Below are 13,109 nucleotides of genomic sequence, written 5' to 3'. Positions count from 1 at the left end.
CCCACCTTTCATTCCTCTGCCTCGATCACATCTGAAACATCGGAACCCTGGAATATTAAGCTGCCAATCCTGCCCCTCCTGTAGCCAAGTTTCAATAATTGCTATAACGTCATAATTCCTCGTGTCAATCCACGCCCTCAACTCATCCGCCTTCCCCGCAATACCCCTAGCATTGAAATATATACAGCTCAGAAGATTTTTACCACCATTCACAACCTTTCTATTAGCGGATTTGCTTGAACTTTTAACAACATTTATTTTCACCCCAGCCACACTGTCAGCTCTGGCACACTGGTTCCCATCCCCCTGCAAATCTAGTTTAAAGCCTCCCCAATAGCACTAACAAACCTCCCACGGTTGTACTATTTAGCTATTTGAGTATTTCTTCATTTTTGGAATACACATGTCCTGCACCTTCCTCATTTTTCCCAGAAACTCACACCATTGCTGCTCTGCTGACATCCCTGCCAGCAGCTCCTTCTAGTTTACTTTGGCCAACTCCTCTCATACCACTGTCATTTCCCTCACCCCACTGAAATACTGCAACATCAGACTTTACTTTCTCCATATAAATTTCAAGTTGAACTGAATCATATTGTGATCACTGGTTCCTAAGGGTTCTTTTACCTCCAACTCCCTAATTGCCACTGGTTCATTACACAACACCCAATCCAGTATAGCTGATCCCCCTAGGAGGCTCAACAATAAACTGCTCTAAAAAGGCATCTCTTAGGCTTTCAACAAACTCACTCTCTTGAGATGCATTACCAACCTGATTTTTCCAATCGATCTGCATGTTAAAATCTCCCAAGACTATCGTAACATTGCCCTTTTGATATGTCTTTTGTATTCCTGTTGTCATCTATGGTCCACCTCCCAGCCACTGTTGGGAGGCCTGTATATTACCGCTGTTGGGGTCCTTTTACCCTTGTAGTTTCTGAACTCAACCCACAAGGATTCAACATCTTCTGATCCTATGTCACATCTTTCTACTGATTTGAAGTCATTACCAGTGGAGCCAAGCCTCCCCCTCTGCCTACCTTCTTATCCCTCTGATGCAATGTGTAACCTTGGACATTCAGCTTCCAACAACAGCTATTCTTCAGCCATGATTCAGTGACGGCCACAACATTGTACCTAGCAACCTAATATTGCAACAAGGTCATCCACCTTATTTCTTATGCTACGCGCATTTAGTTACAACACGAGTACCGTATTTGCTACCCTTTTTGATTTTGGTACTGATACTCACTCTGTTGCCTGTGACCATGTCCCATCATCTGCCTGACCTTCTTGACAGTCTGACTGCACGCTATCTTTACTTTTCTATAGATGCTGCCTGGCCTTCTGAGTTCCTCCAGCATTTCTACTTCTGCTTTTGTGTGTGTTACTTGGATTTCCAGCATCTGCAGATTTTCTCTTGTTTCTGATCAGCCTCTCCTTGCTAGGAGTCTCAGTACATATTGCCTCGGTAAACCAACTACCTCGTCTTCAGCACTATCATTCCAGTTCCCATCCCCCTGCCAAATTAGTTGAAACCCATCCGAACAACTCTAGCAAACCTGGCCATAAGGACATTGGACCCCTTTGGATTCAGGTGTAACACATCTGCTTTGTACAGATCATACCTTCCCCGGAAGAGATCCAAATGATCCTTAAATCTGAATCTCTGCCCTCTGCATCAAGTCCTCAGCCGCACATTCACCTGCCAAAAGAAGGTAGCTTGATGGTTCTGGGTATGCACTCACTGGAATTTAGAAGGATGGGGGGGGGGGGAATCTTATTGAAACCGTTTCAATGTTGAAGGGCCTAGACAGAGTAGATGTGGAACGGATGTTTCCCATAGTGAGAGATGTGGAGAAATTTCTTTAGCCAGAGGGTGGTGAATCTGTGGAATTGATACCACAGGCAACTGTGGAGACCAGGTCATTGGGTGTATTTAAGGTAGAGCTTGATAGGTTCTTGATTGGACATGGCATCAAAGGTTATGGGGAGAGGGGCTAAGAAAGGGAAACAGGATCAGCCATGATTGAATAGCAGAGCAGACTCGATGGGGAAATGATCTAATTCTGCTGGTACGTCTTATGGTCAAATCATCCTATTCTTACCCTCACTGGCACATGGCATAGGCAGCAATCTAGACATTACTACTCTGGAGTAGTAATCTCATCTTTCTACCTAGCTCCCTAAAATCACTCTTCAGGACCTCAGCTTGGCTATCTATATCATTGGTGCCAATTATCAAGACTTCTGGCTGCTCATCCTTGCCCTTGAGAATGCCATGGACACTATCCTGTCAAGGAGGCAACATACCATCTGGGTGTCTCTATTGCTCCCACAGAACCAAGTCTCTTTTCCTCAGACTAAGGAATCTCCTATCAACACTGCAGTCCTCTTCACCGCTCTGCTCTTCTGAGCCACAGCGCTACGCTCAGTGCCAGAGAGCTAGTCACTTTGGTTCCCTCCTGGTCGGTCTTCCCCACTCAACAGTATCATAAGTGGTATAATTATTATCAAGGGGAATGGCCACAGATGTACTCTGGACTGGCTGCGCATCTCCCGTCCTTCTCCTGAAAGTCACCCATTTACCTATCTCCTGCCCCCTAGGGATGACTTCCTCCCTGTAGCTCTGTATGAGTTGAAGGGCATCAAGCTGCAGCTCCAGTTCCTTACTACGTTCTTTCAGGAGCTGCAACTCGGTGCACCTGGTGCAGATGTGTTCATCTGGCTGTCTGCCAGACTTCCCACATCCCACATCCCACAGAGTACAAAGCACTGCCTCTGGAGCCATTCTCAGTATGCCCTAATAGATGAGGGATGAACAAATAAGAATGGAGAGAGAGAGTAACTTACAAGATACATTACCTCACCCAAGCATGATCTCGCCTTAGTCTGGTGAGCCAAAGCCACTCTGAAGACTGGCACACTGCAAAAGAATGGCCGCTCAAAGCTCTGCTTTTCAAATCTTGAACGCGGACCTGACCTAAAGGTAGCTCTTTTTACGCCTGCCTCTTGGTGATTGGTTACTCCTCAACTCAGAGATACTGCATAAAACTCTGCCTTTAAAATCTTGATCACATCCTGATTAAAAGGTAGCTCTTTATACGCACCCCTGACGTGGATTGTCCAACTCATAATTTCATCTACTTGTCCATACCCTGAGCTCATCTGCCTTCCCTACAATACTCCTTGCATTGAAGTATACACAGATTAGGACATTAGTCACTTCATGCTCAATCCTTTGATTCCAGACTTTGAGATCTTAACAACATCTGTCTCCACAACCTCTCCACCATCTGTTCAGGCAATCTGGTTCCCATCCCCCTACATCTGTAGTTTATACCTGCCCCATGCAGCTCTTGCAAACCTTCTCGCTAGGATATTAGTACCCTTCCAGTTCAGGTGCAAACCATCTCTTCTGTATAGGTCTCACCTTCCCTGGAATTGAGCTCAATGATCCAAAAATCTGAAGACCTCCCTTCTGCACCAACTCCTTAGCCACATGTTAAATTCTATGATCTTCCTATTCCTGGCTTCACTCACACATGTCACGGGTCGCAATCCTGAGATCACAACTCTGGAGGTCCTGTCCTTTAAGGTAGCACCTAATTCCATGAACTCACTTTACAAAACCTTGTCATTCTTCCTACCTGTCATTGGTACCTACCTGGACCATGACTTCTGGCTGCATACCCTCCCACTTAAGAATGTTACAGACATTCCAAGATGTCCCAGACCCTGGCACCTGCTGGGCAACATATCATCTGGAGATCTTGTTCTCATCCACAGAAGTGATAATCTATTATATTTTTGAAATTCCCAACCAGTTTGTCACAGAAATGTTGTGTACAGCATCACAGTCAGGTGGAGTTTGGTAACCTGTGGAATGCTTTTGCTGATTTTGACTCCTAATTCCTGCTTGTTAATGAGGATGACTTACAGCCTGATTTTACATTTTCCTCTTATGCCATTTAAAAATTGTACTATTGTCAGTTTTCCTCTGCCACCACCTCTCACCCTTACCCCAGCCCCAGAGTACGATTGGTGGCAAGAGTTCAGGCAGGATCACAGACCTGTGCATGCAAGTACTTCATCTTCCAACATAATTCTGATCGAGACTGAATAGGCAGTTTCTTCTGTTCTGTGTTAATCTGCTTACTGCTGCATGTGAGATTTTGTTTTGTAATTGCAGATATAGCTGCTGTGGCCTATGGCCGGGAGTTCCTGGTTAATTCTTCCCAGATCCTATTGGAGAAACTGCTACAGCTCCTGGCTGAGATGAAAGCTGGTCTCTGCACAAAGCTCAAAGTGTGAGTCTTGGAGAAAAGCAAAGGAACTGACTTCCCAAGCAGAAAAGAAAACCCATCTATTGTGGAAGGGCTCATTCTTATAGAGTTGTACAGCATGGCAGGCCCTATGTCCAACTGCTCCATGCCATCCTAGATTCCCATTTACCCATGTCTGACCTTGTCTCTCTAAACCTGTCCAAATACCTATTAAATATTGTTAATGTGCCTACCTCTAACACTTTATCCATATAGATCACTCATTGGGTAAAACAGTTGTACCTTTACTTCCCATTAAACCTCTCTCTTCTCACCTTAAACCTGTGCCAACGTGAGAAAAAGACTGTGCACATTGAAGTTATACTCATGAATTTATACACCTCTGTAAGATCAATCATAATTCTCCTACACTTAACGTGAGAAAAGTCCCAATCTGCTCAACCTCTCTCCAAAACTCACGTCCCAGAAAAATTCTTGTAAATTTCCTCTGCATTCTTTCCAGCTTAGTTGCAGCTTTCCTACATCAGGGCAAACAAAACTGAACACAATACAAAGTGCAGCCTTATGAGTATTTTGTACAACGGTGACCTAACATCCGAACTTCTATACTCTGATTCCTAAGAATAAGATTGATGACGGCCAGGGTGCCAAAAGCCTTCTTCACCACTCTGTGTACCTGCAAGGCCACTTAGCTGTACTTCTGAGTCCCTCTGTTCCACAACACTCCCCAGGGCCTTGCCGTTCTCTATGAAAGTTGCAGACTCATTAATAGATCGGCTGGTTGTCCACTTTTGAGGAGCCATGTAAGTCAGCATTGCTTCCTTAAGGGGGATTCTTGCTGACAAATCTATTGGAATTCTTTGAAGAAATAACAGCAGGGTAAGCAAAGCACAATCGGGGGATGTTGTGTACTTGATGTTCGAAGGCCTTTGACAAGGTGCTACACATGAGGCTGCTTAACAAGTTAAGAACCATGGTATTACAGGCAGGATATTACCATGGTTAGAGCATTGGCTGATCAGCAGGAGGCAAAGATTGGGACTAAAGAGGGTTTTTTTCTGATTGGCTGCCAGTGACAAATGGCTTTCAACGAGGGTCTGTGTTGGAACAGCTTCTTTTTATGTGATATGTCAAATGATTTGAATGACGGAATTGATGGCTTTGTGGCCAAGTTTGCAGACGATAAGAAGGTAGGTGGAGGGGCAAGTAGTTTTGAGGAAACTGAGAGGCTACAGGACTTAGACAGATTAGGAGAATGGGCAAAGAAGTGGCAGATGGAATAAAGTGTGGAGAAGGGTATGGTCACGTACTCTAGTAGAAGAAATAAAAGACTATTTTCTAAATGAGAATTTTAAAAATCTGAGGTGCAAAGGGACTTGGGAGTCCTCTTGGAGGATTCCCTAAAGGTAAATTTGCAGGTTGAGTCAGTGGTAAGGAAGGCAAATGCAATGTTAGCATTCATTTTGAGTGGACTAGAATATAAAAGCAAGGATATAATGTTGAGAGACTGATTTGTCTTCCCAAAGGTTTTAGGTGTGCTTCACTGTCGAGAAGCTGAATGCAGATCAACCCACAGCTGCAGAATGTTCCTTAGGGGATGGTAACTGCATGACACCAAGTCTTATTGGGCTGAATGTCCAGCCACCATTCACCAACCCGTTACTGGTCAGGAATGTCTGCACCCTGCACTTTTCCCCCAGCCTTACTTATCCTGTCAAACCACTACAGCCAGTGAGCATTTGTGCATGGCGTGGCTCATGGTACCAACCCTTCCCTGCACTGCTCACATCAGCAGCATTTCCCCAGTTCAACATAGAGCATTACAGCATGGTACTGTACAGGTCCTTCTCACATCAGCACCATTTCCCCAGTTCAACATAGAGCATTACAGCACAGTACTGTACAGGTCCTTCAGAACACCACCCCTGGCAGTGTGTTACATGCACCCACCACTCTCTGTTTAAAAAAAGTATACCCCCCGCCCCCCATATTTTCCTTCAATCATAATAAAATTATACTTGCTGGTAAGACCATAAGATATAGGAGGAGAATTAGGCCATTCAGCCCATCGAGTCTGCTCTGCCATTCCATCATGGCTGATCCCAGATCCCACTCAACCCCATACACCTGCCTTCTTGCCATGTCCTTTAATGACCAATCAGGAAGCTATCAACTTCCGCCGTAAGTATACCCACGGACCTGGCCTACACAGCAGTCTGTAGCAGAGCATTCCACAGATTGCCAGCCCTCTATTTTGAGGCTGTGTCCTCTAGTTGTGGATCCCCCCGCCCCCCACCACAAGAAACATCACATCCACCCAACTAGTCCTTTCAACATTTGGTAGGTTTCAATGAGGTTCCCTCGCATTCGGCTAAATTCCCGTGAGTACAGGCCCAAAGCTGCCAAATGCGCCTCCTATGTTAACCCCTTTATTCCTGGAATCACCCTCGTGAACCTCCTCTGGACTGTTTCCAGTGACAACACGTGAGATAGATTGTGAGGTAGGTATATCACATCCGGAATTATTTCCACTTAGCGGACGATTTCCTTCCATGCTGCTCTGACGTTTTGTGAAATCGCGTACGAGGCAAGTTACAACAGTGGTTTGCCATTGCCTCCTGCTGGGTGAGTTTTTTTTAAGAGAACACCAGCTCTTACCGGGAGCCAGCTGGATTCGAACTCGGGACCTCTCGCCCCGAAGTCCAGCACTGATGCCACTATGCCACCATCCGGCCTTTTCTGAGATATGGGGCCCAAAACTGATGAAAATACTCAAGTGTGGCCTGACTGGTGTCTGATAGAGGCTCAGGATTATCTCCTTGTTTTTATGTTCTATTCCCCTTGAAATAAATGCCAATATTGCATTTGCCTTCTTTACCACAGACTCAACCTGTAAATTAACCTATTGGGAGTCTTGCACAAGAACTCCTAAGTCCCTCTGCATCACTGATATTTGAATCTTCTCTCCATTTAGACAACAGTATCACTATTGTTCCTTTTTCCAAAATGCATTATCATACATTTCCCAACACTGTATTCCATCTGCCACTTTTTTTGCCCATTCTTCTAATTTGTCTAAACCCTGCTGCAATTGCATTGCTTCCTCAGCACTACCTACCCCTTCACCTATCTTCATATAATCCACAAACTTTGCCACAAAGCCATTATCTAAATTCCATTATCTAAATCATTGACAAACAATGTGAAAAGCAGTGGTCCCAATACTGTTCTCTGAGATTCACCACTAGTGTCCAGCAGCCAACCAGAAAGGGCCTCTTTTATTCCCACTCGCTGCCTCTTGCCTGTCAGCCATTCATATCCATGCCAGTATCTTTCCTGTAACGCCATAGGATTTTATATTGTTAGGGAGCCTCATGTGTGGTACCTTATCAAATGCCTTCTGAAAATCCAAGTAAATGACATCCATTGACTCTCTTTTGCCCTTGCTACTTGGTACCCCCTCAAAGAATTCTAACAGACATGTCAAGCAAGTTTTCCCTTTACAGAAGCCATGCTGACTTTAACTCAATCTCCAAGTACCTTGAAACCTCACCTTTAATAATAGACTCTAACCAACCACTGAGGTTAAGCTAACTGGCCTATTCTACACTGTTCTTTGCATTTCTGGTTAGATGCTAACTGCATTTCATTGGCTTTGTATCTGTACTTGGCACAATGACAAAGTTGAATCTAATCAATAATTTCCTTTCTTTTGCCTTCCTTCTTAAGGAGTGGAGTGACACTTGCAATCTTCCAGTCCTCCAAGGACCATGCCCGAATCAGGTGATTCTTGAAAGATCATGACAAATACATCCGTTATCTCTTCAGCAACCTCTCTCAGGACTCTGGGATGTAGTCCATGTGACTTATGCATCTTAAGACCTTTGAGTTTGCCTTGCACTCTTTCCTTTGTAATAGCAATAGCATTCACTCCTACTCCCTGACACTCATAGACCTCTGGCACACCATTAGTGTCTTCCACAATGAAGACAGGTGCAAAGTACCCATTAAATTTATCTGCCATTTCCTTGTTTCCCATTACTGAGTTTCCTGAGTGAGGGAATCAATGGAGACAGCAGATTTATAATCTGCTGGAGAAACTCAATGGGTCGAGCAGCATTTGTGAAGGTTTTGTCACATACATCAAGGTACAATGAAAAGCTCTTGTTGCATGTCATCCAGACAGATCATTCCTTACATCAGCACATCAAGACAGTAAAATGAACAACAGATTGTAGCATGGAGTGTTAAGAGTTACTAAGAAAGTGCAGTGCAAGCAAAGAAGGTAGACTGGGAGATGAGAGTGCAAGAGTTCATCCTTTAGCATATAGGGTCCAATCATGTCTGATTACAGGATGATAGAAGATGTCCTTAAATGTCTGTAATCAAAACTCTGCATCAGGACTCCTTAGGGTGATATTTTCAATCAGAATGTCAAACAATACAGCGCAGGAGCAGGTCCTTCAGTCCACAATGATGTGTACCAGCTGAACTAATTAAATTAATCAGATGTCCAACTGAACTAATCCCTCCTGCTTACACAAAATCCATATCCTTCCATTCTCTGCACATTCATGCGCCTATCTAGCCTCTTGTCTGTATTGTATTTGCCTCCACCACCTCCCATAGTAGTGCATTCCAGGCACCCACTATTCTCCATGGAAAAAAACAACTTCCCTACAATTTCCTTTGAAATTACCCCCTCGCCTAAAATGCATGCCCTCTGGTATTAGATACTGTCTGTCTGCTTTATCTCTGCCTCTCATAATCTTATAAACCTCTATCATGTCTCCTCTCAGCCTCCACCACTGCAGAGAAATCAACCCAAGAACACTGAACCTAACCCTAACCTCAGTAAATGACAGAAAAATCTCTTAAAAAGATGATAAATAGATACATTTAGTTCCTTGGTTCCAAAACGGTTTCATCATCAGATATTCGGTTTGCTTTGGGTAACAAAGGCTAGTTCAAGTTCAAGCTAATTGTTGGTCACTCGTACATGAAAACCCATAGATGTAGTCAAACAAAACGGTGTTCCTCTGGGGCCAAAGTGCAAAACGCAGAGCCAATAGTCACACACAACACAGAGCACATATAATTATGATAGCAGTAATCATACAGTCACAAAAGTAATAATAAAGCCCAAGTCCCTGAGTGTTATGTCTTGTAGATTGATGGTGCATGGGATGTTCCATTACTATCAAGAAACTCACTTTCTCAGTAACTCTTAACATTCCATACTAGCAACTTGCTAGTGGGATTGATGTTCTTCATATCGAGGAGTATCTTGCTATCATAAAAAAACTGGTAAAGGACAAACAATTGTACCTTTGACCCAGAGAGGCCACTGCGACCAAGCCCGCTGAAATTGTGTAGAAGGTCTAATAGATACAGTAAATCCTGGCTTGATCTTCCTGTGGCTACAGGGATCCCAACTCCTGAGAAACTTGGGATGCTGGTGCAGGACTGACACAATTATACAAGAAGGAGTAGACCATTTTCCCATCAAACCTGCCCTGACAATAATGTCATGGCTGATCTGTGCTGGCCTCAATTCCCCTTTTGTGTCAGTTCCCTATAACATTCAATTTCACAATATTTAAAATATTTATCTATCTACACTTTCTGGCCTCCAACACACTAAGGACAGAGAGTCACGATCCCAAGAGAAGTTTCTAGGTACCACAGATTTAAATAACTGGTTCCTTGCATCTATGCCTCCTTGTTCACAACTCTCATACACTAATGAAAACACATTAACATTACTTTAGCAAGCCTTAGACTTTTTTATATTTGAACGATGTCACACCTTGAACTTCTAAACTCCAAGTAATACAGACCCACACCATATTACCCCTGTTGAAAGGAGACCCCTATCATCTAGAAACGAGGCTGATGAATCTCCTGGACTGCTGCAGTGCTATTATATCCTCTTTAGGTAAGGGGAGAGAAACAATGAACAGTATTCTGGAAGTGGCCTCACCAATACCCTGTACAACTGTGACAAAACTTACTTCTAAACAACAACTTTGCATTAAAGTTCAAAATGCTGTTTTCCTTTTTAACTGCCTGTTACATGTGCTAACCTTTTTGTGATTCATTCACAAGAACCCCTCAACCCCTCTGAACTTCACTCACTTACAGTCTCTCTCCATTTTGATAATAATCTACCTTTTGTTTCCTCTTGCAATGTTCAGATTGTTCATTAATTCTGGTTCAGATAAACATTTTCCTGTGGATATTGCAGAGACACACATTACCTTGGAAATACTGCTGAGAAGATCTGCATGCCTCTGATGGAGACATAGTCCTGATATAGATGGTGCTTGAGCTACTGAGTTCCTCCAGCAGATTATATCTTGCTCCATATCAGTGAGGTTCCTTGAAGGAAATTTATAGGTGACTCCCTGTGGATAAATGGACCATAAAGGTGTGGCTGGGAGTATAATCCATTGATTCCGCCAATAATAAGAACATCTGCATCCTCATCCTCTCAGGATTCCCAGCCATGCCACCCTACTTCAAGTAGCTGTTCGCTCTTCAAATGGTTGGACTGGGTTCAGCGGTTTTTTTGGTGTGATGTCTGAACTGAAATTTCTTTTGCTGCCTATGAAAGGAGCAGTCAAAAAAAGTACAAAAGGTTACATTGATTAATGTTGTGGATAAGGGTTTAATGGGAAAATCTTGATCTCTCCTAGACTAATATTGATGTGTTTATACAATGTGAGTATTAACCTGAAAGGCCTGCAGTACATCAGCAAGAATCCAGGCTTCATCCCTTTGTTGGCCTGTCTTCTGGAAGGTATGTTTTAGACTTGACTGTAGCCATTCACCATGCAGTTTGGGCTTAACATAAATAGCCAATGTGTAGTCTTCATTTGGTGTGATTACAGTTGGAATGTACTTCAGGGATATTTGATAAGTTGGCAGTTGGCCTATTTGAGACTAAAGAAACTGATTAAAAATATTTTGCCCACAAACACCATTTCGAATGCAGAAAAATTAGCAGCTAGGGTTATACAGTACACAAACGGGCCCTTTGGCCCAACTCATCCATGCTGAGCAAGGTGTCTAGCTTGTGTTTGGCCCGTATCCTTCTAATCCTTTCCGTGCAACACCAATTATCTTTTAAAAATTAACTGTGCTCACCTCTACACCTTCCTGTAGCAGTTCATTCCATTTACCCACCACCCTCTGGTGAAAAAGTTGTCCCTTGGGTCCCCTTTAAATCTGTCTGCTCTCTCCTTCAGTTTCTAGTTTTAGACTCCCCTACATAGGAAAAAGACTGATCATATCACTGACTTTCATCATTTTATAAACCTGTAAGTCTCCTTTGCTCACATAAAAACAGTCCTGACCTATCTGCTCCCTCTTTTCACTTGAACTGCAGGTCTCTTTGTCCTGCGACACTTCCAAGGGTCACTGTCAGTGCTCTGCATTGCCGTAACTTCCCAATTTGCACCACCTCACAGTTTTCTGAGTTAAATTCCACCTGTGATTCCCTTGCCCACTTATCCAAATGATCTAGACCCTGTTGCAGCCTTAGACAATCACAGCCTTATTCACTGTCCATCACACCATCTGCAGACTTACTAATCATGCCATCTACACACTCATGCAAATTGTCAACAATGTTTCTATCATACTCTATTCAAGCCTCGTGCTTATCTTCATTCATCCGCTTTGCCTGTTAGGCTTCTTGCATTAAAACAAATGGTGTGGTTTATCAAACCTTCCACATTTCCTGTCCTGCATTAAAACAAATAGTATGGCCTATCATATCAGACCTTACTCACTCCCTATCCTGTCTACACAACTTGTTTTCTTTAACTGCTTGATTTGCCTCAACATCCTCATCAGCCCCTCTACTTATGTCCACTGCCAGACTACTTTAAACCTTCCTGTGTTGCTCCAGCCAGTCATCTCATCAGGATATTGGTGCCCTCCAGTTCAGGTACAACTTGCTGATGATGCCATCTACATCCTCTTATACAGTTCACCTCCTCTCCAGAAGGGATCCCAAACATTCAAGAACCGGAATCCCTCCCTCCTGCATCAGCTTCTCAGCCACATCCTTCATCTGTGCTTCCCTTATTCTCCATAAGACACAGGAGTAGAACGAGGCCATTCAGCCCTTCAAGTCTGCTCCACCATTTCATCGTGGCTGATCCTAGATCCCACTCAACCAAATACACCTCCCTTAACATAGAAACAGAAACATAGAAAACATACAGCACAATACAGGCCCACTGGCCCACAAAGCTGTGCCAAACATGTCCCTACCTTAGAACTACCTAGGCTTTACCCATAGCCCTCTATTTTTCTAAGCTCCATGTAGCCATCCAGGAGTCTCTTAAAAGACCCTATCGTATCTGCCTCCACCACCGCTGCCAGCAACTCATTCCACGCACTCACCACTCTCTGCGTAAAAAACTTACCCGACATCCTCTGTATCTACTTCCAAGCACATTAAAACTATGCCCTCTCGTGCTAACCATTTCAGCCCCGAGGAAAAGCCTCTGACTATCCACACGATCAATATTTCTCATTATCTATCAAGTCACCTCTCATCCTCCGTCACTCCAAGGAGAAAAGGCCGAGTTCACTCAACCTGTTCTCACAAGGCATGCTCCCCAATCCAGGCAACATCCTTGTAAATCTTCTCTGCACCCTTTCTATGGTTTCCACATCCTTCCTATAGTGAGGTGACCAGAATTGAGCACAGTACTCTCCCCATATCCTTCGACACCCTGACCAATCAGGAAACGATCATCTTCTGCCTTTAGTATATCCATGGACTTGGTCTCCATCACAGTTTGTGGG

At 43.7% G+C, this 13,109-nt stretch overlaps 1 protein-coding gene across 1 annotated transcript in view; it reads left to right on the top strand.

The window, feature by feature from the left end:
* The window catches only part of hsf2bp (heat shock transcription factor 2 binding protein), a 98,370-nt gene that overhangs the window by 67,259 nt on the left and 18,002 nt on the right, over positions 1–13,109 (top strand). Inside the window, exons 9-10 of the mRNA XM_072262174.1 lie at positions 4,193–4,310; positions 10,985–11,088. Coding sequence (XP_072118275.1) covers positions 4,193–4,310; positions 10,985–11,088 — 222 coding nt within the window. The remainder of the gene's footprint in view (positions 1–4,192; positions 4,311–10,984; positions 11,089–13,109) is intronic.

Source organism: Mobula birostris, chromosome 6 (genome assembly GCF_030028105.1).
Source record: "Mobula birostris isolate sMobBir1 chromosome 6, sMobBir1.hap1, whole genome shotgun sequence".
Taxonomy (NCBI): domain Eukaryota; kingdom Metazoa; phylum Chordata; class Chondrichthyes; order Myliobatiformes; family Myliobatidae; genus Mobula; species Mobula birostris.
This window is presented reverse-complemented; position numbering and strand designations above follow the sequence as displayed.